The sequence below is a fragment of the Mus caroli genome, unplaced genomic scaffold (assembly GCF_978045245.1).
Source record: "Mus caroli unplaced genomic scaffold, Mus_caroli_1 scaffold_4, whole genome shotgun sequence".
In the NCBI taxonomy this organism is placed as follows: Eukaryota; Metazoa; Chordata; class Mammalia; order Rodentia; family Muridae; genus Mus; species Mus caroli.
The window spans coordinates 111,761,059-111,788,684 of NW_028227259.1; the positions used below are offsets into that span (position 1 = coordinate 111,761,059).

General features: G+C 42.6%; 1 protein-coding gene, 1 long non-coding RNA gene and 1 pseudogene across 4 annotated transcripts in view; 2 read left to right on the forward strand and 1 right to left on the reverse strand.

Moving 5' to 3' along the window:
• Ephx4 (epoxide hydrolase 4) overlaps positions 1 to 27,626 on the forward strand; it is a 44,943-nt gene that overhangs the window by 15,084 nt on the left and 2,233 nt on the right. Inside the window, exons 1-7 of one of the 3 annotated variants that reach the window (XM_085836982.1) lie at positions 3,320 to 3,346; positions 4,394 to 4,495; positions 5,450 to 5,535; positions 12,444 to 12,601; positions 12,918 to 13,046; positions 19,326 to 19,429; positions 26,534 to 26,682. In XM_085836982.1, coding sequence (XP_085693108.1) covers positions 5,504 to 5,535; positions 12,444 to 12,601; positions 12,918 to 13,046; positions 19,326 to 19,429; positions 26,534 to 26,682 — 572 coding nt within the window. In that variant the 5' untranslated portion in view covers positions 3,320 to 3,346; positions 4,394 to 4,495; positions 5,450 to 5,503. Of the gene's footprint in view, positions 1 to 2,685; positions 3,172 to 3,319; positions 3,347 to 4,393; positions 4,496 to 5,449; positions 5,536 to 12,443; positions 12,602 to 12,917; positions 13,047 to 19,325; positions 19,430 to 26,533; positions 26,683 to 27,626 lie in introns of those variants that run through there. The other 2 variants (XM_021163935.3, XM_085836981.1) reach the window with 2 other exon arrangements.
• LOC115031143 (5S ribosomal RNA) lies at positions 734 to 852 on the forward strand (annotated as a pseudogene).
• LOC147005322 (uncharacterized) lies at positions 4,666 to 6,921 on the reverse strand. The gene is made up of 3 exons (XR_015046963.1): positions 6,763 to 6,921; positions 6,156 to 6,232; positions 4,666 to 5,034 (listed from the first exon to the last, which is right to left on the reverse strand). It is a non-coding gene; the product is annotated as an uncharacterized LOC147005322 (long non-coding RNA).

Consider the following 27,626-nt stretch of genomic DNA (forward strand, 5'->3'; position numbering starts at 1 on the left):
CTTATGGATAATGAACATCCAGAGACGTCCAGCTTCTTTGGTATTGAAGGAAATGAAACTGAAGCCCTATGTGGTAGTGATGGTAACTCATTAAGTTAGCTAAGATATTTCTATCAGCACATGTTGGAAAGGAATAGTGGGAAGTAGTGATACATACCACCAGGCCAGACTAAATAAACATAACCATTTTGTAAAATATCCTCTTTCGTAAAATCAAGTAGTTGCATGTTAAACTCTTGTCTGTAGGTTTGTAGCAATTCCTGCTAAGCATATGCTCTAAAGAAACCACTGCAGACTAGGAGATATGTACAAGAAAAATGCATACACACATGGATCATAAAAAGAGGGGAAAAGAGAAAAAGACAAGACACAACCCCAGTACTATAGACCAATGGGACGGCGCATGGGGGTGGAGACCCCCAGAGTGGAACCAGGGAGCCACAGCAACAATGCAATCCAATAGACATGGACTCATTAGAGTCAGGCCGGGTATCTCAACCTGTGCCACGCTGTGCCACGGAAGAGTCCCAAATACCGGTATGTCAAGAACCTCACGTCTTCTACAAAAACCATCACAAACATGATAGAAAACTTAAAAATCTTTAGTCTCATCATTTGCACCAAGAAATTTTAGACTTGACATTAAAAGGATGGAGAAAAATCAACAAATTTGGCCTCACCAAGATTAAAGCTTTTTTTTTTTTTTTTTTTCATGAAAAGACAAATACAAACTGTCTACAGTCATACCACCCTGAACGTGCCTGATCTCATCTGATTTTGGAAGCTAAGCAGGATCGGGCCTGGTTAGTACTTGGATGGGAGACCACCTGGGAGTATCAGGTGCTGTAGGTTTAAAAAAAAGAAAGGAAGAAGAAAAAGAAGAAGTAGTAGGAGGAAAAGGAGGAGAAGAGACAAAAACAAACTAAGGGGAAAGGAAAAATCACATTATGCATGAGAGGTTTGTAGTTATGAGTTATAAACTCTGAGGAACTCTCAGACTTAGCTGTGGGAAAAGTATTGCTTTAAAAACAAAGAACAGCTCTATCAGGGTCCTGTCAGCAAAATCTTGCTGGCGTATGCAATAGTGTCTGGTTTGGGTGGCTGTTTATGAGATGGGTCCCCAGGTGGGGCAGTCTCTGGATGGTTCTTCCTTCCATCTCAGCTCCAAACTTTGTCTCTGTAACTCCTTCCATGGGTATTTTGTTCCCCATTCTAAGGAGGAACGAAGTATCCACACTTTGATCTTCCTTCCTCTTGAGTTTCACGTGTTTCGCAAATTATATCTTGGGTAGTCTAAGTTTCTGGGCTAATATCCACTTATCAGTGAGTGCATATCATGCGTGTTCTTTTGTGATTGGGTTACTTCACTCAGGATGATATCCTCCAGATCCATTCATTTGCCTAGGAATGTCATAAATTTATTGTTTTTAATAGCTGAGTAGTATTGTTATACACATACATATGTATGTATAAGTATACACAAATATATAAATAAAGCCTGTAAAAGCAACCCCCCACCCAAAAAAAAAAAACCCAAAGAACAAAAGCATTTGTGGATATAGCCCAGAGCTAGTGCATGCAGGCCCACCACCCCTGCTTCCATGGGGGTGGGGCCAGGGATCAACACCAAGCAGAAGATTCGTATAGGCACTTTGTCAAGAAAAGTATATCTGAGTGACATGTGATCACACAGAAGATGCCATGTACTATTCGCCATTAGGAAATAAATGTAGGCTTTATTCTTTTTATTCATTATTTAACAGTAATTAACAGTAATAACGCGGTAGCCTTTGTGGCATATTCAGACATATGTGTCATTAAACTTTGTTCTAAAACATTCACTGCCCTAGCTGCCCTCCCCCATGCTCTGCACCTCTGGAACAAGTGAAATTAAGAAAAGTTCAGTACACAGCGTTTAAAGAATGGGACCCAGGCTCTAAGCAACACCTCTAGCACCGAGCAGCCATTCTGGAAACCAGTTTGATTCTGTCACAGAAAGCCAAAGGTACACTTACCCACCTTATCCCACTGTCTCATTTCTAGGTGAAATAGGAAAAAAAAAAAATGTTCACACAGAAACATTTTATGTAGATACACTTATAACAGCCCTAAGCTATTCAGATGTGAGGAATCTCTGCTCAGAGATGGCTCACCAGTTAAGAGTACTGGCTGCTTTTTCAGAGGACCTGAGTTCAGTTCCAGAGGTGAGGGGTGCACAGGCTTACAGTCACCTGTAACTGCATCTCTAGGACGGACGGACGGACGGACGGACACACACACACACACACACACACACACACCCTCACGGAAGGGAGGTCAGGGAAGAGAAAGAAGGGAAACAGGAAGGTAAAGGAAGACTAAGAGAAATGAATGTTTCTTAACGGGGCGGGGTGGGGGGTGTAGGGCTGATAAACTATTGTAGAGTCTACACCAATGGGGGCAGGAGGAGGGAGGGGGAGGGGAACATTAAGAAGAGGCGGAGGAGGGAGGAGTCCTTGCTAAGGGTAGGGACAAGCTAATTGATTGCTTGTGCCTTGGTGTCAAGTGCCTTTTTGCTTTTTCTGGCTGGGGTGTTTGGTAACTTTGAACTCAGTTAAGGAACAGTTAATATCTGTAAGAGACTGTGCTAGGGGTGCCCACCTGAAGAAATAATTACCACAGTACAGTACAAAAGTCCCTCCCGCCCTCCGCGATTCTCACATCCGGGAAAAGGTCTGCGGCTTCTTGGACCGGGGCGCTGGGACCTGTTCAGAGCCCGGAGTTTCGACAGGACCTGGGGATGGCGTTCAGCGTCGCCTTCTTGTCGCTCGGCTCTAGCGACGTGGCACGGGAGGAGGACAGCCCGGGCCTCGCCCTGCGCGGTCCCCGAGGCCCGGGCGCGCGGCGTGTGCGGGGCGAGCGGGCGGGCGCGGGAGGGACGCCACAGCTCGGCTCCCGCAGGCGCCCATGGCCCCGCCGCGCCCGCCCCGCCTGCTGCCCGCGCTGCGCGCCCTGCTCTACTGGTCCCTGGTGTACGGCTACTGCGGGCTGTGCGCCTCTGTCCACCTGCTCAAACTTTTGTGGAGCATCGGTAGGGCGCCGGCGCAGACCTTCCGCCGGGCGGCCCGGGCCAACCCTCCGGCGTGCCTGAACGACCCCTCCTTAGGGACTCACTGCTACGTGCGCATCAAGGTGAAGGCCGGCGCGGGCCTGGAGACAGGGGAGGGAGAGGGATGCGGGTGGGAGCTCTGGGAGCCGCGGTGCCTAGGGCGCCGGGTCGATTGTTCCTAGATGCGTCCCGATGGCTGCGGGCACCCGGGGGACCCCAGGGGAGGCAGGAGGGACCGGGCCAGGGGCTGTTCCACGGGTCAGTATCTTGGCTTTCCACTCTCTCCTTAACCTATGTGTTGGGGGTTGGGGGGTTGGGGGTTACGTGTTTCAGAACGTGAAATTTCTCTAACCGGATCCTCCTCCTGCTGAAGCAACTCAGAATAATTCTCCCTTTCCTACTGCAAGGAGAAGCTGTCTCCTGTTACCTTTTTTGCCTTTTAGGGCTCAGATCAGTTGCAGGGTAAGGCTCCTGGCGATGCCCTGCTGTCCAGATTTTGAGATGGAGGGAGTGGACAGTTCTTTGGAAAGTCATTTCTAATCTCAGATGACCTAGGCAGCACTAAACGATAAGAAATGGTTTGTGTTTGTGAGGAAGGAAGCAGGTGCAAAAAGTCAAAAATAAGAGAGAATGGAATACAAAGTAGGTGCCCACTTCTTAATAAAGCTCCATTCTCTGTGCTTAAATAAAAGTGTCAACCGTGCCAACACATTTTCATTGTCCGTCCTCGTCCAAGCTTCTGTCACAGCCCACAGACGGTCTATTTCCTGATGCCAGGTGGTGGAGTGATACAGTCTTTGTGATACGACCTACAGTCTGACTCACAAGCCTTTCAAAGGCAACATACAAGGAGATATTTGTGTTACTGAGTCCTGCCTGACGTTTTATCAGCAGCTAAACTCCCCCAACAACTGGGATTCAGAAAGGCAAAAGGAGCCTGAAACTGATGTAAGAATTAAGTATGTTCATGTTTCGAGAAGAAGGAGAGGAGGAGGAGGAGGGGGAGGAAGAGGAAGAGATCCACAAAGAAAAAGAGAAGAAAACATAGGCCAACGGACCTATAACTTAGTATAATTTATAATTCATCATTATAATTATCAACCTGGCATATACCCAGTGCGATAAAATCTTTATTAAATCCGATCTGGTGGCCATAGCATTTTATTTTCCCAAGACTCACCACCACTAAAATAATTTTAAAAAGATAACAGCAAAGTCACATTTGTTAATTCTGTCCAACTTAAGGATGAAACACAGCTTATGACTCTTCCTGGATTCCTCAGAATTCCTCTCTTTTCCCCTCAGAAGCGGAACGAAGAAATAGTGGTGACTCTAGTCACCTGGATACTTCATTCCTCTTAACATCTGTTTATTTAGTGACGCCGGGGGACGCATTGGTCATGCCAGGCGAGTGCTCTGCCACTGAGCTACATCCTTAGCCCTCTCATGACTCCCATGACCTTCATGACTTATGTGACTTAACTTGGACCTCATTTAGGGGAAGGGACTGCAGTGCTGGGGACTGAAGCTCGGGTCTCGTGCTTGAAAGGCAAATGCTCTGCCACTGCTCTGCAGCCTCAGCCCTTGGGCCTTGTTTTCTTAGTAAGGTGGTGGAATCAAGGGAAATGACATGCCAAACGCTGGAATCTAAAGGCCGGAGACAGAGTCCATGCTCAGCTTTGACTTGTACTGTCTTTCTCTCATACTTCAGGGATTTTGCTTTTCTCTCTTCCTTTCTTGTCTATGTTCCCATATCCTTGATGTCTGCAGCATTTTACTCTTGTTCCCAGTCCTTTCCTTTTCCGGGGTTAATCATCTCCCAGATGCAGCGTGAACTCTTGGGCACTGATATATTCCAATGTTAGAAACACAGATGTGACAGAGGGAACAGGCAGGAAAGGAGAGCATATATGAAACACTCAGATTGCAGTGTGGGAAGGAGATGCCTAAAAATAAGAGAAGGGGGTGTGAATTACATAAGTGATACTGCAGCTCTTGACAGGCAACTGAGAAAAAAATATGTGAGATACACTTTGCAACATTGAAATTCAGATCAGAATTATTTATGTATCCTGCAGGGGACAAAACGTGACACCTCACAAAGACGAAAGCTACATTGTAACATTGCTCCAGAAGCTCAAAATATATACACAGACCTTGTAACAGAGCAAGTAAGGGGTATTCCAAAGGGAATACCCACAAAGGTGAATTAGTCCCTTTATTCTATTGATAATATGTTGTTTATATTTATTTCTTGATATTAAAGTAATTCAAGCGAGAATATTTTAGTAACAGGGAAATACTAAATGTCTTAGTTTGATGTTGCCTGCTATCACATACTCCATATTCTTCCACTTTCAGGACTCCGGGTTAAGATTTCACTATGTTGCTGCTGGAGAAAGGGGCAAACCGCTCATGCTGCTGCTTCATGGATTTCCAGAATTCTGGTAAACTTACCAACTAACTTGTTTCTTTTGCGTTAACACTTAAGATTCTGGCTCAATTCATTTGATGCTGCTGTAAAGGAATAGAGTTTGTTGTTGGTGGTGGTGTTTTTGTTGTTGTTGTTTGTTTGTTTGTTTGTTTTGTTTTGTTTATTTTTTGCTTAGTTCTGGAGGCTGGGAGGTCCAAGATCAAGATCCGATGTGGGCTGCCATGTTGAATGATCTTATGATAGAGGGTGGAAAGGCAAGAAAGCAACAGAGGGTAAATTCGAGGTAAATCCCATGAGGTCAGATCACTCATGACCTAACTCTGTTATAACCATGGTTAAATGTCATAGTTTTACAGGGGCAAACATTCTAAACGTAGAACTTATCATGGAATCCCTTTCTCAAAACAGCAGATCATTTCACAGGATGAAAACTCCTGAATGTCCCTGAAGTCACAGCAATAGTTTCGTTCCTAATCTAAAAACATACATACATATATAACCACCCTAATTTTTGGAGATCAGCTGTTGCTGCGTAGCCCAGGCTAGCTGTCTTAGTTTGGGTTTTGTTGCTGTGAAGAGACACCATGACCAAGCAACTCTTATATAAAGGACATTTCATTGGGGCTGGCTTACAGTTTCAGAGGTTTATAATCCATTAGCATCATGGTGGAAAGCATGGCAGAGTCCAGACAAACGTAGTGTTGGAGGAGCTGCAGACGGTAGAAAAAGACTGTGTGTCACCCTGAGCTTAGCCCCAAAGCCCACCCTCAGAGTGACACACTTCCTCCAGTAAGGCCACACCTCCTAATAGTGCCACTCCCTATGGCCAAACTTTCAAACACAAGAGTGTACACAGCCATACTCTTCAAACCACCATACTGGCCTTGAACTCATACCCAAGCTCTTCAGTCTCCCAAGTGCTAGGCTTACAGGTGTGCACCACCACCCCTAAACTCTGCTTTTTCCTCTGAAGATTAAAAAAGTCTTCTAGAGTTTCAATTTTCTGAAGTTTTGAGTTATAAATCGAGTCAGGGCAAGAACTGAAGCAGAAACCCTGACTTCCACATACAGTCAGTGGTAGACTGCTACCTGGAACCGTAAGATGAAATAAACCACTTCCTCCCCAAGTGCTACGGTCCAAATGTTTTATCACAATGCAGGAAAGCCAAATAGAAGAAGGACCCTATGTATCCCTCAATAACATTTCTGCAGAGATGTTGTGAGAGTAGAATCAAATTACCTTCGTATCGCCCCAGGCAATACTCCAAATCTGTCCCTTAGGGACCTGGGAAGATGTCACTGGGTAAAGCAGCCACTGCTCAGGTATGCGAGCCTGGCGATCCAGCATCACTCTGGTCTCTACAGGTGCCTGCACATACATTGCAGACAACCACACAGACACAAAACTAAAGAAAAGAAAAAAGAACACAGTAATTTTTAAAACCCAGAAGCACCATATAGTAATGTGCTGCGTAGATTTAGCACTGTTACCCGAGACAGCTGAGAAGCAGCAATCTATGTACTAACTATCAGGGCAATAGTTAATGCATACTATCACACGGGACACAAAAGCAATAGGATTCTACATCTGCCAGGGACACAAAAGCAATAGGATTCTACATCTGCCGCCTTAAATCCAGAGGAAGTGTTAGAGAAGATAACACATCTGTGGGAACTTTAGCTAAATCAGCCCAAAATATGGCTGTTTGTCAAAGGATTTTTTCTCTCTCTCCCTCTACCTCAATTTGCATCTCTTTTAAAAATATTTCAAGCTGACCCAGGCAATTTCTGTGAGTTGCCTCCATCTCCAGCTGCCTGGGATGCTTGTGTAAACACTCCCAGGCAGAGACTCACTCAGGCTCCTCATCCTGAGCTCAGCACAAAGGAGGCAGTGGTGTCACCCTTTCAGAGGAGGACAGACAGGATGCTCCACACCGCAGTGTCCTGCCTGGGAAACCAGGATCCTGACATATGCTAACAGAAATGATAAGGGAAGAGGTTGTCTTGGTGTTTGCTTTTCTGCATGATCTCTGCTATTGTCTGAACCAGTCAGAAAAGCTAGGTGTGCTGGCAGCACATGTCTATGTTCCCAGCATGGCGAGGCCAAGACAAAGGAGCCTGAGGCCAGTTGGGTTTACATAGCAGTACCAGACTTGATCTGCTAACAAGATCTCATTTCAGGAAAACAACAAAACCACTGCCAACAAAACAACAACAACAACAAACAAAACAACCCCCAGCCCCCCAGGGTATAAAAATAGTCTTGTTTCAGTGTGGTAAGGATTGTTTCTGTGATGTGTGACAGGGACAATGTTTGTTTTGTTACTGCAGCCATTTCTGTTTTAGTTTATGGCGGAAATGTGAGTTAAATATGTTACTATGTATGAATTCCAAAAAAAGGATATTTACAGTTATTCTTTACAGACTGGGGGGAGCTGAGTAGGTGCTTTCTGTGCAAGCACAAAACCCTGAGTTCAAGCTCCAGGACCCATGTAAAAGAGCCAGGCATGACACTTAAAACCTCAGCTATGTGGAGGCAGGTGCACACAGGTCACAGGGTTCAAGGTCGTCCATTCCAGCTAGTGGAGACCCTGTCTCTAAACAAACAAACCAAGGTAGCAGCTGCAGAGATGGCTCAGCAGTTCAGAGCACTTGCTGCTCTTGCAGAGGACCTGAGTTAAGTTCCCAGCACCCACATCAGAGAGCTCATAACCACTTATAACTCCAGCTCTAAGGGATCTAAAACTCTCTTCTGGACTCCACAGATACCTGAACTCATATGCATGTGCCCCTGCACATACACACACACACACACACACACACACACACACAATTAAAAGTAAATCTTTGGCCTGGTGAGATGGCTCAGTGGGTAAGAGCACCCGACTACTCTTCCAAAGGTCCGGAGTTCAAATCCCAGCAACCACATGGTGGCTCACAACCATCCGTAACGAAATCTGACTCCCTCTTCTGGAGTGTCTGAAGATATACATATGTGTGTGTGTGTGTGTGTGTGTGTGTGTGTGTATGCAAGTATGCATGAATACTTGTGGAATGGATGAGACAGGTGGTTGGGCCCAACAAAAATGTAAATATGTTAATGTGTAAATGAGGATGTTAATGAACATGTAAATGTGTGTATGAAGGTTTCTGTGTCTATGCATATTTGCTTGGGTAAAAGTTTTCCTTCTTAGAACAAATGTGACTTTCTTTTCCTGGTTCAATAAAAGTTAATCACTCCAAGTCTCCCTCTCACCTGGCCATTGAGAGGTGAGGGTTCTCAGCAAGAGAGAAAGGAGCCTCTTAACAATAACTCCTCTACTGATACACACACACACACACACACACACACACACATGTGTCAGTCAGATGTTACTGATTCAGCCATTTGCTTAAGCAGTCTGCTGAATTGAAGGCATGTGGGCATGGGGTATGCTCCAGGGCCCTGGAGTGTGCCCAGTCATACTAGGGAGATGCTCCAGTCCCAGAAGTTCTGAGGGAAGAATCCAACTTCCAAATTTAGGTTGGGGAATTGATCTCGCTGGGGCCTCCAAATGTTAATTCAACAGATGGGAGGTGAAAGTCTACCAACAGAAATCATGGCCAAATTAATTAAAACAGCTTTTTCTGTTATTTGTGTACATGGGCTATCTCCCCCTAAGGTGAGGTTCAAGAGATTAGTATTGGACATGGGGAAGATAAAGGGTTTTATAGCTCAGAAGTAGAGAGTTTCCAAACGGGGAATTGGCAGGCAACTAGGGGGCGTAACAGGAGCAGAATATAAACATAATAAGTTGGCCATAACAACCTCCTGAAACAAAGACATGGTGCAAGGTGGTCATAGCAAAGTAAACATGACAAGGTGATCACATCAAGTCTTTTAAACAAAGGCAGGGTTTTCATTTCCTGGAACAGGAATATCAGAATAAGCGGGAGGCATGATTATTCAAATACACAAGAGGCAGAACTTTATTGATTATTGGGCATAATGAATTATAAAAAGGGATGAATTGGACTTCAGAAACGAAAACAAGAAATATCCATTAAAAATTGTAAAGCTAGTAAGAAAATAATACAATCCCATGAGTCAACAGAGGAGACTCCTAAATGAAACAAACTTCTTCCTTGAGAACAATGCACAGACAAGGTAACTGTGTCCCTGGCTTGGGAGATAACTCAGTGGGTGAAAAGTACATGTTGTGTGAGCAGAACCGAGTTCAAATCCCTAGCGCAAAAGGCTGGACACATAGTGTGAGTATCTATGATCACAGCACCCCCATGAGGAGATGGGAAATGGATACAAGAGACTCCCTGGACATTAAAGGGATGGCTGTATTGGTGTGTGTAATACAAAAACAAGGAAGGCAGCTGACAGGAGATCAAAGGCTAGGAGACTGAAGCCCAAGGTTGTCCTCTGACCTCCACATATACCAGTGGTATGTGTGTGCTTACATTAACACACACTTACACAAAGTTACCATGTCCTGGTCAAAGACACTATTTATCTAAGATGAAACACCAAACTCACATTAATCAGTAATGCTCTACAGACTTCTGTGAGCCACATTCTGAGAGCAGAGCAGAGGCACTTTGCCATTCATAATTAAGTATGCATCTGACACCTTTCCTGGCAATGTTTCCATCCTGTGGCATCACACTCTTGTCTTACTGCATTATCAATCCACATTGGAGTGTTCTACCCTCTGTTGAGTGACAATCTGACACCTGTGTGCGCTCCACTACTGCACTGCAAACGCACTTTCAGATGATAATTTCTCACTGGGTGTGTATCAGCTAACATTACAGTGCCTGCAGATGCTTTTGGGAGTCCTACAACATAAGTCAGTCACCCTGAAAATTTGGTATCTGTCTTAGTCAGGGTTTCTATTCCTGCACAAACATCATGGCCAAGAAGCAAGTTGGGGAGGAAAGGATTTATTCAGCTTACACTTCCACACTGCTGTTCATCACCAAAGGAAGTCAGGACTGGAACTCACACAGGTCAGGGAGCAGGAGCTGACGCAGAGGCCATGGAGGGATGTTTCTTACTGGCTTGCTTCCCCTGGTTTGCTCAGCTTGCTTTCTTATAGAACCCAAGACTACCAGCACAGAGATGGCACCACCTATAAAGTGCCCTCCCTACCTTGATCACTAATTGAGAAAATGCCTTACAGCTGGATTTCATGGAGGCATTTCCTCAACTGAAACTCTGTGATAACTCTAGCTTGTGTCAAGTTGACACATAAACCAGCCAGGACAGTATCTTTCTGTGTTATACTGAAATAACTTTGCTTATTTGAAGAAGAAAATGCCCTAAGTCTCTGTGTTTTTAATTAATGAGTTCTGTGGCCTTCTTATGAAGTGTGAGGGTTGACTGGCTAGCAGCGATGTAATAACTCCTGGAGCTCGAGTTACAGACAGTTGCCAGCTGCCCAGTGTGGTTCTCTACAAGGGCAGCTGGTGCTCTCAAACAGGGAGCTCTTTCTCCACCCCTCCAAACTAGTCCTCTACAAGAGCTGCCAATGCTCTCAAACACCGAGTGAGCTCTTTCTCCAGCTCTTACACATGTTTGCCTTACATCATTATTCTGTTGGATTCTTTCAGACTTAGTTTCAACCTTCAGACTCTTCCAAACCAGAATTTCAACTGTTGAAATTACTAAAAAAAATAAAAAATAAAAAATCCTGAGCTCTGTTTGACTAAGATAAATTAAATCTACTTTAGAAGGAAAAGATTTTCATATAGTAAGTTTCAAAAATGACAGACTTACCTGCCAAAGCCCTGAGCCAGATCAGCATTTAGACATTTTGACAAAATCCTAGAGCTTATCTTCCTTGTTATTATCTTAGAAGATTATAATCTTTCATCCCATCCAGAAATTCAATCTATCAGATTCCCTTTAAACAATAACTGTTCTTAGTACAATTAGAAAATATATAACATATCCACTTTTTATATTTGGTATTTTGCAGTTTCTGCAAATTCTGGCCCCTTGTTATGCATTTCTGGAGACAGGAGGGAGATGGGTTGCTAATGGGGATGGTCAGAGGTGCTTCCTCACAGGGCTCTCTTTCCAATAATAACATGCAACTATATAGCTTTTTTTAGTAAGTGATATTTTTGTTGTTGTTATTTTTGAGACAGGGACTCAGGTAACCAGAGCTCACTATGTAGCCGAGGATGGCCATGAACTTCTGTTTACAAATATTTATTTAATTTTTTGTGTATAGGTATATGTTGGTGAAATATGTTTGCAGCGTCCACAGAAGCCAGAAGAGGAGGTCAGGCTTCCTGGACCTGCAGTTACAGGCAGTTAATTAATATAAAATTAATTAATTTTATATGTATGGCTGTTTTGCCTGCATATGTATATATGCAGAAGGGGGTGTTAGATCCCCTGGAACCAGAGTTATGAGCCACCATGTGGGTGCCGAGAACAACACCCAGGTCCTTCAGAAGAGCAGTCCATGCTTTTGACCACTGAGCCATCTCTCCAGCCCCTACCTAGTTTTTTTTAAAGAGTAATTTCTGGTAGTTTCCACTTAGACAGCCTTTACTTTTCTGGCTTGTTGGTTGGTTTTGAGGTGGCCTGTCATTATGCTGACCAATCAGAATGTCCTCAAATCCGAGGAGGCTGGTTCCTGTCAGTGTCCAAGGTATCTAGGAGTATGGTGCCTTTCTCCATGCCTTGCTAATGCTATTCTTGATATTAGTCAACACTTATTTATGTCTGTGTGTGTGTGCATGATGCGGCATGGCACATGCACGGAGGGAGAGAGAAAATGTGGGAGTGGGTTTCTCCTCTTGCCACATATGTTCTCAGGACCAAGCTTGGGTAGTCAGGCTTGCTGCTGGGAAGCAGCTTTAACCACTGAGCTGTCTCCCTAGGCTACTGTTCTTAATGTTTCTTTTTCCCTTCAGGTATTCTTGGCGCCATCAACTGAGAGAATTTAAAAGCGAGTACAGAGTTGTTGCACTGGATTTGAGAGGTTATGGAGAGTCAGATGCACCTGCTCATCAAGAGAGTTACAAACTGGACTGTCTAATCGCAGACATAAAGGATATTTTGGACTCCTTAGGTAGGTTTGCCTTTTAAAAACGTGTGTGTGTGTGTGTGTGTGTGTGTGTGTGTGTGTGTGTGTATTTATCTTTTGAGACAGTATCTTATGTAAGCCAGGCTGGCCTTGGACCCCTGCTTCTGCCATCCAAGAACTGGGATTGTGAATTCGAGCTACTGACCCTGTTCAATAAATATTTTTACAGTGTATAATTTATTGGGGAATATCTGGTAAGATAGTGAGTGGTAAATAGCTTCAGAAATGTAACTGTTTTATGTGAGATAATGACTTCACCTATTTCTTTACAATGACATCAACATGTTTTTCTCGGTCACAGGGTATAGCAAATGTGTCCTGATCGGCCATGACTGGGGAGGCATGATTGCCTGGCTGATTGCTGTCTGCTACCCTGAGATGATAATGAAGCTCATTGTTATTAACTTCCCACATCCAAGTGTATTTACAGGTGAGTTTAAACTTTTATTAAGCTACTTCTGCCAATGTGATAATTCTGTTATGTCCAGATCTCAGGGTCCCCACAGACTCCCAGAAACCACCAGGAATCCAACTTGTATGCAAAAGCATAGAGTCTATACTCCGAGCTTGAGCTCAGACATCCCAACCTCTCCAGCACAGTGGATCATGGTATGGAAGGGGCTGAGCCAGTACAAGCCTTGCCTTTTTATCATGGTTGCAGCAGGGCTTAAGGGACTTTTCAACTTGGCAATTACATGTTCAGATGGCATTTGCTTGGCACATTTCTACTGGTTAGTATTGATTTCAGCTTAGTATGAACAGTGGTTGCTAGCTTAATCAATCTATTTTGAGACATTAGTTATTTTCCCCTGAGAACTGATTGGTTGTTGCTAGAGGTGAAGTGGCTGTTTGTTTAGGGGAATTGTTGTTGTTGCCAGGGTGACATGGTTCCTGGAATAAAATGGATTTTTTTCAGTAGCTGAGTTCATTCTAAGGGCAAGTTAATCATAAAATGGAGTGTGAAAGCAAAATGTGGTTTGTAATGTTAAGTTGGGCCCCTCAAATTCACCATCACCATTGACACTTTGGATTCAAACCAACAAAATTTGGTTAGCACAATCTTTTGAAAGTTAAATGAAGTCTGTGTCAGTCATATCTGTAATCTGAGCACTTGGGAGGTAAGACAGGAGGGTGGGGAGTTCAAGACCAGCCTGGACTACACAGTGAGATTGGGACTCAAGGACAGATAGATAATAAATAAATGTAACCAACTAAACAAAGATGGCACATGATACATGATGTTATATAGTTTAATTTGTTGCTTTGTTTTTTTCAGACAGTGCCTTACATTGTAGCCCAGGCTGACCTGAGCTACAATGTTTCCGATTCACCCTCCCAAGTACTGGAATCATAGACATTTTCTATCAAGCCCAGCTCTTACCGTGTTTGTGTGTGTGTGTGTGTGTGTGTGTGTGTGTGTGTGTGTGTTGTGAACTAAGCCCTGGTCTCTAAAATTGCTAGTGAGGCACTCTACCACTGAGCCACACTGTCAGCTTAATACTTTGATTTTAAACCTTTCTGGGGGTAGGAAAAATCTAAGGGAATTTAGCTTCCTATTTGCTTATATAATTTTATTCATTTTTGGACAATATTTCACTTAACTTGGAAAGGGATAAGGGAGGAAATCTGGTGGCAGTGCTTTGAAAATCATAAATCCTGGCAGGAATTAATTCTCCTCTTTTCTGAATCCCTTAGCTGTTGAACACAAAAGTTGTCTTTAGAGCAGTAATCTTCAACTGTTCGAACTCAGGAATTCTTTATGCTCTTAAAATTATTAAAGACCCTGAGGAGATTTGTTTATCTAGGTTATATCTATAAGTAGTCACTACTTAGGAAATTAAAATTGGGATATTTAAAATATATTTATATATCCATTCATTTTTGAAACTTATTACATGTTACATAAACATTGCATTTTGATGAAAATTAAACAAAAATACCAACTACACTAAGTTTTAGTAAAAAGAATATTTCACGTTTTACAAATCTCTTTAATTCTGGAACAGCAGAAGACAGCTGGGCTCTTCTCTCTGCTTCTGCTTTCAATCTGTTGCAATATGTTCTTAGAACAGAAGTGTGAGAAGAGATCTGGCCTCATACAAATGTGTCTTAGGAAAAGGCACAAGGATTTTCACATCCCTGTCTTCTCCTTCTACCCAGCCTTTGACCATGCCCACTCCCAAGTTCATGACCAATTCTTCTTTAGCGGTTGTTGTTACCCATACATGTGAATGAATAAACACATAAACACAACCACTGAGTCTGTTGAATGTTGCTATGTATATGTTTCTAGAGCTGACTGCTTGGTGTTAGATAACCAATCACAGGATTCATCCCCAGAGAAAACTAATTCTCACTGAGTCATTGTAGCTCTTCACTGGGGGGTGGGACCCCATGAGATTTCTCCTAACTACACTAGGATGGCAACTGGTGTTGAAATTGTTCAGGTCTTGTTTAGGCAGGTACCCATGTTGTTGAGACCTCATGGGTATGGCTTCCCTGGCATAGCTTGAAGGTACAACATCACAGCAGACCTCCTGATCCCCTCTCTGGCTCTCAAAAATCTTTCTACCCACTACTCTGCCTTCCCTAATATCTCTTGAGCCTTAGGTGCAGGAACTGAATTGTAGATGTATCACTTAGGGCTGAGCATCTCAAGGTCAGTTGTTCTCTGCATTTTGACTATTGAGATCTTTGGTAATGGTTCTGCTACAGAACACAGCTTCTTTGATGAGGTAAGATTAAGATGTTTCAAAAATCCTTATTTTCAGTTGAAAGTTTGGGTTGTATCAATGACAGCAGACACTGAGGCTTGTTTTCTTTTAAGTTCCCTGTTGCAGTCATTTTCAGATTATTGGTTGGGACTGTGGCCGATACCTCTGATCTCAGCATTTAGGAGGCAGAAGCAGGAAGAGTTCTGTGAACTTGAGGCTAGCCTGGTTTATATAGAGTTACAGGGCTTCCTAGTGATCCGTGTTGACTAAGGATACTTAGTACATCTTTCCAGTAAAAATGGCATTTCATTAAAAAAAAAAAAAAGAAACATCCTCTCATTAATTCAGCTTTACTTTTGTGCTTCTCTTGACTTCTTGTTTTGAGACAGGATCTCACTATGTAGCCTTGACTGGCCCAGAACTCATTCTGTAGAACACAATGGCCTGTCCTCAAACTCACAGATTCCTCTGCCGCTGCCTCCCCAGTGCTGAGATTAAAGGTGTGTGCCAAGTGCTTCTCTTGAGATCATTCTTGTATTCAGGCGAGTAGCTGAACTATGTCCTCTATTCCTGGCCATGTGGTCTATTGAAAAGATCTGCTCCAAGGTGGAGAATTAACAAAATTAAGGTTTTGTTATCTCATCGTTAAGTGAAACTGGCTTTTAATTGGGTTAATGAGCTGACTTATTTACCACAACTGTGCAGTGGTGAACACCACAATGACCATTAGTGGTTGCTGTTAGGGTCACTGTGTTGTCTTGTGCTCTAACAGAAGCTTGTCTACGCTGCTGCTTTTGTACCAACAGTGCAGATGTCAACATGGCTAAAGCAAGCAAATGATGCCTTAGCAGTGTATGAAATGGACTTATGATCTCTTGGATGCCGCAAAGGGTCTTGGGAACCCACAAGGATGCTCAGGAACTTTCCTTTGAGGAGAGGACAATTTTGAAGGGAACTCTTAAATGCTTAGTAGTGATTAACACCCTGTTGACAATGTTTATATTTGGCTTTGGCAAAATTATAATTTTGTCCTGTTCAAGTATTCCTGTTGGGTTTTCCGAAGTTCAGGTACTCCTAGGATGCACAGAAATTATTTAGGAAACAAAAGGTTCAGAACTTGGAGCTGATGAGGTGGCTCAGCAGGTAAAGGCACTTGCTACCAAACTTAATGACTGGAATTCCATCCCTGTAACCCACACGGTGGAAGAAGAGAAGTGGCTTCCACTGGTTGTTCTCTGATCCCCATAAGCATATGAAGGCACATGCACACCTACACTCAAAAGCACATACATAATGACTATTTTTTTTAAAGTTCAAAACAACACTTTTCTATTTCTCCTCAAAGTTAAACCATTGAGGATGTCAGGGTTCCAATATAGAGATACTGCATATTTTTAGTATCAGGGTTGAATTTTAGGTACACTTCCACCAACTGATCTCTGTCGAGGTAGGGCAGGATGGGTGTTTGGTACTGAAATGCCCTAAGAGTTGTTACACTTAATGGCATGCCTGCTGAATCATCAGGACCCCAAAGTGGATGTCATTTGTTAGTGGTGCTGTGTGATAAACTGTAACTCTTGGCTTCATAAGAAAGGTACTTGGAATAATTATAGAACATGTTATCAATGACAGCTTTAACCCTGTTAGAAAAAAGTTTGGGATTGAGAAGAAATGACATCCAGTCCAACTGAGGCACCTGGACAAGCAAATTTTGCTCTTGATCAAGAGGGTGTGCTTGAAAGAGCAAGCAAACCAAGATAGGAAGTCAGTCCACCAGGTTCTTATTCTAACTCAGGTGGTGCCTGTCTTTTCCCCGTCGGTTGTGGTCTGATCTCACAGTCTTAATCGGCTAGTTTGAAAAGAATTGACACACAGGAAATGAAGAAAGAGGATGGGGTCACTGCTCCAAGGAAACAGGATCACTACTTGGGGCCATCAAATTCCCAGAATATCCAGCATACCTTTGTGTAAACAAAAGTTGTACTTGGAGTGAGCAAGTAAAACATTTGTATAGGTTGCTGGTGTGGATAAAAATGTGAGTCCCTTGTTCTAAACACAAGTTCTATAGTGTTTAATAGGAAAGACCCATATTTGTTGTTTCTTATAACCCTACCAAGCATTGTCAGATGTTTTGCCTGGATCTGTTTTCCTTCAGTTAAATTGATTTCTTTTAATTTAACATTGAATAAAGCTTCAATGATGAATTTATAAAACATCTAGCATAGAATGGTCAGTGCTCCTAAAACCTCCAGACAAAATGAAAACTTGAAACCCAAGTGTCCATAGCAAGCAGAACAGAACACAGTACCTTCTGTGTAATCAGATTTCTCCTGCTTTGTCTTCAGTGTCTTGTCAAGTAATTAAAGTTCTTACAATTCCACACCTACCCAGGCAGGCTTCTCCTCCTGACTCATCTCATGAGTCCCCTCCTGGCCTCAACACTGGCCACAATGGTTTTCTATCTGCTACTTGCCCATCTCAACTCCAGGACCTGGCTCCCTCTCACCTGTCAGGTGCTGCATCCAGAAGGCTTCTCTGGCCATCTTTATAGATGGTCCCCACCCTCTGTCCCCACAGACAGGAAGTCAGTCCACCAGGTTCTTATTCTAACTCAGGTGGTGCCTGTCTTTCCCCCATCGGTTGTGGTCTGATCTTACAGTCTTAATTGGCTAGTTTGAAAAGAATTGGCACACAGGAAATGAAAAAAGAGGATGGGGTCACTGCTCCATTCTCATTAAGATTACCTTGTTCTATGTTCCATGTGATATGTGTTGCCGGGGATTGAACCTAGAACCTCATGCACATTAGACAGAGCACTCTATCACTTACATTCAAGTGTGCAATGAAACCACCAAACTGGACCACTCCATGGATAGAAAGAAAAGTTCACTGGGATAAATGACCTATTGGGAGACTTCCAAGGCTATCTCTGGGGTGGGAGTTGGGAGTGGCCAAGAGAAGAAAAAGAAAAGGAAGCAAATTATATTTGGTGGCCAGCAGGGTGGGATTCTTTGAGATGATCCTGGCTGTTTGGATTGGCCAGAAACAAGATGCCCTTGCCCATGGTAGTTGACCTTTGGGAACAGAACAAGGGAGATTCCTCATAAACAAAGGCCAGTCTTGAGGTTTCTTTTTACCCAGCCAAAGTCCTTCTATTAGGACATTGTCACTAGGACTGCCATTTTGAGGGGTCCACTTTGGACCTCAGCCATTGCACTGTATCGCTGACATTGGAGTGATCTTTAAGACATGGCAGAAGATCATCTCTTGAGAGCCTTTTCTGTTTGTTGATTGCTAACCCCCCTGGCTTACAGTTGATTCAAAACCTGTCAATGAATGATTTTCTAGATACGTGAATAAACGCATTGAAAATGTTCAGCTCCTTTTGAGGATTCATGATAAGGACTTCAATTTGAATCTGTTTATAAGAAAACTCTTTTAATTAACAGGATGCTACATCATCATAAATTCCTAAGATGATTGTTAGGTCTGGGATATTGTGCTTGGAGGACTAGCAGGGTAATTCAGGCTTCCTGCTCCTCAAGGAGTGAAATCTTGGGGGTTGATTTTTTTTGTTTGTTTGGTTGGTTGGTTTGTTTTTGTTGTTGTTGTTTGGTTGTTGTTGTTTTTTTCCAAGACAGGGTTTCTCTGTGTAGCCCTGGCTATCCTGGAACTCACTCTGTAGACCAGGCTGGCCTCGAGCTCAGAAATCCGCCTGCCTCTGCCTCCCAAGTGCTGGGATTAAAGGTGTGCACCACCACTGCCCGGCTGAATGAAATCTTGGTAGAGGGGAACTTTGTTTTCACTTGAAATGCTACACATTCTCTAAACACTGGAAATACCAAGCAGGATAAAAGAAAAAGGGTATATAGAAGTCTTGCTTGTGTTGTCTTTCATGGGATTGTCTAAAAATGGAAATGGATGTAAGAAGTCCTCTCAATAGTAACTAACTTACAGCTCTTTGATGATGTCTAACATAGTGCTTTCTATTTCAGAGTATATACTGCGGCATCCTGCCCAGCTGTTCAGATCCAGCTTTTATTACTTCTTCCAAATACCACGGTTCCCAGAATTTATGTTCTCAATTAATGATTTTAAGGTAAGTCAAACAAATACTTTATTATTATCATTATCATTTATGTCAAATATTTTAACAAAAATCCATCTTTAAGAATGAAAAATGAAATAAAATAGGTGAGACTTAATTAGTAGGCTTAGTTACTGTTCTATTGTTGTGAGAAGGCACCATGGCCAAGGCAACTTATTGTTGAAGTATATTTAATTATACTGTGAACCATGAAATTGTGTTGCTAACTGGCAAAACCCGTTTTCACTTGTGGTGTGACTCAGCCCTAGCACACACCTTTAATCCAAGACCTTCCTGTTTATTGTGAGCAGGATTAACATCAACCCTTGGTCAAGAGGGGGAGCAAGCAACCAGTTGACAGGGAGTGGTTATAGGAAAAAACATAGAGAGCAAGAGGAGTCAGGAGGGCAGACAGAGAGATGCACAGGAAGTAGAAGGGAGGGGACACTCAGTTTGAAGGGGTTTTTGAGCCAACATGGGGTAAGAGGTTTACTCCTCTTGGGAAGTCAGCTGTGGAGGAAGGTCAGCTGGCTGCTTTCTCTGCCTCTCTGAGCTGGGATGTTTTTACCCCAGCATCTGGCTCCTGAGTCTTTATTGGCAAAATTGAACATTTGAGATTTTGTTTTTAAAAACAAAAACAACTTATAAAAGACAGCCTTGAATTGGGGACTCTCTTATAGTTTCAGAGACTCAGTCCACTATCATCACAATGGGGAGTATGGTGGCAGGCAGGCAGGCAGGCAGGCATGGCACTGGAGCAAATAGTTGAGAGCTCATATCTGATCCATAAGTTGCAGGCAATGGGGTGGGGGCTGGTGGGGGCTTTTGAAACTTTAAAGCCTACTGCACAGTGGCATCTACTCCAACAAGGCCCACCTCCTAATCCTTCCCAAACCGTTCCACCAACTGGGGACCAAGCATTCAAACATGGGCCTATACAGGCCTTTCTCATTCAAACCACACAGTATGTTTAAAAGACATTCTGTGAGGCTTACTTCTCTTTATATCTCATTGATGTATTTGAAAGCCTGGCTGTTCAGCTTTGTATCTTTTTGTGACCATCTAGAATTTGAATCCAGTAATTTTCTCCTTCAGTTAAAGAATTAAAAAGCAGGAAAAAAATTTTTTTTAACAAGACAGGATCATCAGAGAAATCTCAAGCACAGCAATCAAGAGCAAACAACATTAGCAGTTGAAGGTATTTAATGGGATTGAGAAAACACACACATGCAGCAGGAATACAGAGAAAAAAGACAGCTTGGGAAAACAAAAACCCCATCTCTTCTGGAGTGCTGGGATTAATTAAGTCCTTGAAAGGTCTCCCTCCCCTAACTTAGGGTAGGTCAGTTTGAAACCAGACAGAATGGCTGGTTGGCCCATACCTGCTGTTTTGAGCTGCTAGGTTTTTGTATCAAGTCAGGAAGTTAATCTAGCTATTTTAGAAGTTCTATTGTGTAAATATGTTGAGCAGGTCCATCAGCAGGATAGGAGAAAAAGACTTAAACTTATTTTTTTATTTAAATTTAATTTCTCAGGCTGTTTTAAATTTCTGGGCGCAAGAAACCCTTCTGCCTCATCCTCCTGGCTAGCTAAGACTGGGGATTCATACCAATACACTGGACAGTTAGGATTTTAAAAATTGATTCAAATCCCTTGTTTCTTTGCTTTTTTTTAAAGGGGCATAGTGGCACATACCTGTAATCCCAGCACTCAGGAGGCAGAGGTAGAGGCAGAAAGATTGCCACAAATTTGAATCTAGCCTGGCCTACACAGTGAGTGCCAGACCAGTCAGATGCTGTCTTGATAAACAAACAAGCAAATGAAGTTGAAGCAATTAGGTTGCCTCACACTCCCTCACTGGCTCCTTCAGTGTGGTACCCAGGCTTTCCCTGTGCTATAGATGCTGGTCTAGAGGCTTAATTGGGTTTTAACTTGACAAGAATTTTCAGAAGGGGATACAATGTATTTCCTCATGAGTCCATTCAGATAAACTGGTTGTGTCTGGCTGTCTCCATTTTAGTTATAATGGGCTCCTGAGCTGTTAACACAGCTATGGTTTCCTGGCACCGTGCCAGGTTTATGTTGATACAAGGTTTATTATTTCAGCACAGTATGCAAAATAGCGATTTTCTAATTCCATCATTCTTTCTGTTTTTGATCAACTGGGATATTTTAGTACATCTTTTGTTTGGTGGGTTTGTTTTTATGTTATTTATTTATTTATTGAAACAGGGTTTCTCTGTGTAGCCCTGGCTATCTTGGAACTCACTCTGTATACCAGGTTGGCCTTGGACTCACAGAGATCCTGCCTATGCTTCATAAATGCTGGGATTAAAGGCATGAGCCACCACTGCATTGTTTGGTGTTTTTTAAGTACAATATGACAGTATAAATGTTTCAGGTAATGAGTATATATTGATATGACAATAAATACTAGTCATTATTGTTTTTGAGGCCCACATTATTCCATAGCAGTGAAGTGGGAGCCCCTGCTGCTTGGCTTCTATTTTATTGTTGTGTAATCCCTTAAACTGATAATATCTAATGTTTTACTTGGGAATCTGTTACTTCCTGTTCCAGTCTGGAAGCATTAATTTTTTTCATTTATTCAAGGAACTGTCATTTATTTTAGTGGGAAATGGTATTTAGGGACCACACTGTGGATGTCAAAGTGGTCATGGTTATGGGATTTCTAGATGTTTCCATCACACAAAATCTGTGTATAGTTTTAGAAAGAATAAATGAGTCGTGAAATCTTACTTGTATTTCCAAAACAAATTTAAGGCAGGATTAAGTTCTTTGATATTACATAAAACATTTGTAGCATTCCATATCAGGGCTTAAACAGAGCATATTCAGAGCAGTCTGGCTTGTCTATCTGTCCACCCCACCCCCTCCCTCTCTCATAGGAGACCATTTTACTTAATGTTGTTTATCTCTTTATTTTTTTATAAGACATAATGTAGCCTATGATGTATATGTGTGCCTGTGTAAACAGTTGTAAATGTGTGTGTGATGTACCATTTCAAGGGGAGACCAAGGGTAAGACCGTGAGGAGAAGTGAAAAACATGGAAGGACACAGCAGTTGTCAATGGGGTATAAAGTTAATTGTTTCTCTGGTTTCAACCAAGTCATAGTTATTTTTCTCTTTGAGATGATAACTTAATAATATTTCTCCCTTCCCTCTCCTCATTGACAAATCTCCTGTACACCTCTCCCTACTCTCCTTGAAATCCTTGGCCTCTCTTTCACTATACATATATACATATGTATAGTGTATATACATATATATTCCTGTACATAAGCTATTCAGCAATATAATATTATTGTATGTATGTCTTCAGGGCTGGCCACTGGCACTGGACAACCAATTTGTGTGCTTTTTGTTGGTGACAGCCACCTCTCCTGTCCCCAGCTTTCCTCTGCTGCCTAGAGTTCTTTTTGTAGAGTTGAGGCCCCGTGGGCTTTTCTTTCTCCATCTGCTGTGGTGTGTCCATCGATATCATCCTGAGTCAGCTCATATTCTGGCAGTCGTGTTGGTGAGGCTTGTGGGTGCAGCTTCTGACATCACTGGGAGACACAGTCTCACAGTAAACTCCCTGATCCTCTGGCCCTTAACACCTTTCTGCCCCATCTTCTGAAATCTTCACTGAGGCTTGGGTGCAGAAGCATTTTGTAGATGAGTCCATTGGAACTGGGCTCCATGATTTTGCATCTTGATTGGTTATAGTTTTCTGTAGTGGTTTCTGTCTGTTGCAAAGAGAAGTTTCCTTGACAAGACACAAAGACTATTCTTACCTTTGAGCATAAGGACAAATATTTATAGATTGTTGTTAGGGATTATGCTGGTTTAGTAAAGTAGAAGTTGTAGATTCTCCTCTAACTGCCATGACTTCACTAGCACTGAGTTACCTACATTACCAGTCATAGTATCCCTCTTGTTGGACAGGTCTTAAGTCCATTTAGCAAGCAGTTGGTTACCATCAGGGTGTAAGTGACATTATTGTGCCCTTACTTAGTGTTAGCTTGTCACCCTGACCCTTGATGTAGTTCATAGGTACCATTGCTGGGTAGGACTCCTGGTGGCTTCTCTCCTTTGGAAGCTTGTATGGTTTCTTCGGGTGCCATGCAAGCTACTCCTCAGGGAAGGGTATTCAGGAGAGGTTCCAGCCTAGATGTCTCTGAATCCCATTTCTGAAGTGCATGGTGTCTTCTGCACTAAAGATTTACCTTTTACCCTTTGGGGCAACCAAGAGCAATAGCAATAGCCTGTGCAATTTGGGAATCGCTTAGAGAACCTTCAAAGTGGACATCTCATGTCTGGTATTGGGTTTTTTTTGTGAGGTGGTCTTTGACTCTTAGAGGGAGCACGGTCAATTCAAATCCAGGTATGTGTGCATTTATTTATACATAGGACTATATGTATTATATTTTTTTAGGTAAATAGTTAATAGTATATTTTTGCATCTTTTCCAAACATCCTTACTGTTATTTTACCCCCTTCTTCTGTATCGACCTCCCTTCCTCTCCCTAAAGAACACTTCCTTTCTCATTTCCCGATCAGATCACATGTACCCTGCCATTCCTTTCTCTATTGCTCAGCAACCTCCCTATCCCAGCAATGGTCCTGATTTCCTTTCCTTGTTTCTGTAGCTACTACAGGATATACACTCAAATCTGATGATTTGGAGCTAGGAGCCTCCAATAAGAGAGAATATGAGACATTTGTTTTTCAGGGTCTGGGATACCTCACTCAATATGATTTTTTTCTAGTTCTATCAGTTCTCTCTCTCTCTCTCTCTCTCTCTCTGTATGTATGTATGTATGTATGTATGTATGTATGTATGTATATTGAAAAAGTACATAAATATTCAGTTGATAATGGGTGTCTAAAATCTCAACTGAAGCTCCAGGGCTTCGGAATGGTGTATATAGTTTGCAGTTGAGTAAGTGCTTGTTGTGGTGGCCACCTTAATCAGCCAGTGGCACTTCTATGTTTGAGTTTATTACAGTAAGTGATTCTTTACCCTCATTCCCAGTGGGCAATGGACAGCAGACACGAGTGGCTACCCCAGTATTCTGCTCATTTTATTCTTGTTTTCACCCAGTACTGTAGCCTAGCGACCACTAAAGGTAAACATATAGAAATAGTCTCTATCTTTACATGTGATACTAAGAGCACTTTGTACACCAGAGTGTGACTGAACTAAAATTTATTCAGCAAGCACTCAGTTGATGGGCACTGAGTTTCTTCTGGTCATTTTCAATTACAAATAATATAATTAATCACCTCACATGTATGCCATTTCATGTTTTTGCACATGTATTTTTGTGTAGAAGGATTCACATGTGAAAAGCCATTCCGCCGGGCAGTGGTGGCACACGCCTTTAATCCCAGCACTTGGGAGGCAGAGGCAGGTGGATTTCTGAGTTCGAGGCTAGCCTGGTCTACAGAGTGAGTTCCAGGACAGCCAGGGCTACACAGAGAAACCCTGTCTCGGAAAACCAAAAAAAAAAAAAAAAAAAAGAAAGAAAAGAAAAGAAAAAAGAAGAAGAAAAAGAAAAGCCATTCCATTTTTATTACTTGTGTGTGTAGTGGTTTGAAGGTGAGGGAAGAATTTCCATTGGTCAGTTCTCTTATACCATGTGCGTCCTGGGCGTCGAACCCAGGTCCTTGGGTTTGGCAGCAAGTCCCTTTACCTTTGAACCATCTTGGGAGCCTCTAGGACTCACATTTTAAACAAATAGGACAATGTCTCTGAACAGGTTGTCTGTGTGTTGGGAAATGATGGTGTAGGGCAGTGCTCCATGAAACAAGGGCGGATAACTGGGGAAACTTAAAAGCTTGCAGTTGGATTTTAAAGCCAAATGACAAAACTGACTGGAAAACTCCAGCAGAGGTGGTAAGGACACCAAAGGCCATCTCCTCAAACTCTCACTTAGGAAACTGCTGGGAACCAGGGTATGAACTGGGCTGTGAGGTAAAGTGTTTGCTACTATGGCTTGTGTAACTTTGAAAGAGGATCTTTCTGGTCACTAAATAGTAGCTGAAATATGAAGGAAGGGTTTGGCAGGGGAACTGGCTAGCAGGGTCTTATAGAATGCAAAGAGGCACCAAGATAGGATGCTTTTCAGTGGGGTGAAATACACAAAGGAATCAAAAAGGAAGAATAAAAAAAGTTAGGAAAGCAGAAATGTGAATTGCATCTATAAGCAATGAGACCTTCAGCTAGAGCAAAAGTTACAAGTTATCACTGCCTATCAGTGATAGCTACCATATCCCCACATCAGCTACCATATCCCCACATCAATTACCATGTCCCCCACATCAACTACCATATCCCACATCAACTACCATATTCCCACATCAACTACCATATCCCCACATCTCAACTACCATGTCCCCCACATCAGCTACCATGTCCCCCACATCAACTATCATATCCCCACATCAACTACCATATCCTACATCAACTACCATATCCTCCACATCAACTACCATATCCCCCACATCAACTACCATGTTCCCCACATCAACTATCATATCCCCACATCAACTATCATATCCCCACATCAACTACCATATCCTACATCAACTATCATAACCCCACATTAACTACCATATCCCCCACATCAGCTACCATATCCCTCACATCAGCTATCATATCCCTCACATCAGCTACCATATCCCTCACATCAGCTATCATACCCCTCACATCAGCTACCATATCTGCCACATCAACTGCCATATCTCCTATATCCCCCCCACATCAACTACCACATCCCCCTGTCATCAGCTGCCATACTATCTCCCCCCCCCCCCCCATTTTTTGAGACAAGGCTCATGAATGGCAGCATGGCCTTGACTGAACTGGAATGTAGAAAAAAATGATCTTGGCTTCTGATCCTCTTGACTGTACTTCCTAAGTGTTGGGATGACAGGCATGTGCTACCTTGCTTAGTTTAAGCATTAATAGGGCTCAACCCATGTTTTTGTGCATGCTAGTCAAATACTCTACCAATTGAACTACATTGTCAGTCCCCAGCTCCCTTTAAAGTAAGAGTCTATTATCAAATAACTGACAGTTTTAAATTATTCTCTTTTGCTTAATTAGGCTTTGAAACATCTGTTTACCAGTCAGAGTACTGGCATTGGAAGGAAAGGACGCCAGCTGACAACAGAAGATCTAGAAGCTTACGTTTATGTCTTTTCTCAGCCTGGAGCACTAAGTGGTCCAATTAATCATTATCGAAACATTTTCAGGTCAGTATAATTTCTTTTAAGTTAAGTAAAATACTTCAATCTAAAGAGATAATACTTTATTATTTTAAATTAAGTTTATTGCTTATTGAGAATGTCACACACATTCCCCCCCCCAGATACATGATATTCTGTGTGTGTGTATGTGTTGTGTGCCTGTGCATATCCATGTGTCTGTCTGTGTATGTGCATACGCATGTGTGCATGTCTCTGTGTGTGCATGTATGTACATCTGTGTCTGTGTATATTTGTGTGTGCATATGCATGTGCATGTATATCTCTGTGGGTGTTTCTGTGTGGGTGTATCTGTGTGCATGTGTGTCTGTGTGTGTGTCTATCTGTGCCTCTGTATGTCTGTGTGTCTGTGTGTGCACACACATATGCATGTGTGTGCCTGTGTGTCTGTGTGTGTGCACACACTTGTGCATATGGGTGTGTGCATGTCTTTATGTGCATGTGTGTCTGTGTGTGAATGTGTGTCTGTGTATGCACACACTTGTGCATATGTGTACCTGTGTGTGTGTCTCTGTATATCTGTGTATTTGCACATGTGTGTGCATATGCATGTGCATCTTTGTGTGTCTGCATGTGTGTGTCTGCATGTGTGTGTGTGAGTGATGGTGATGTGCTCATACTACACAGAGACTGTGTGGCAGTCAGAGAGGACAACTTGGTGTCAGCCTTCACCTTCTAGCAATTTGTTTGAAGCAAAGTCTCTTTTGTTTTTCTGCTACACACCCCAAACTAACTGACCAGCAAGCTTCCAGGGGCTCTCCTGTTTCTGCCTCCCTTCTCTTCATAGGAGTGCTGGGACTACAGATGTTTATACTCCTTGTTTGCCTTTGAAGGAGTTCTGTAGACTTGAACTTGGGTCCTCATGAACCATCTCTCTAGCTCCAGACCCAATATTAATAAGTTTCTCTCATAGAAATTTTAAAATATGGAAT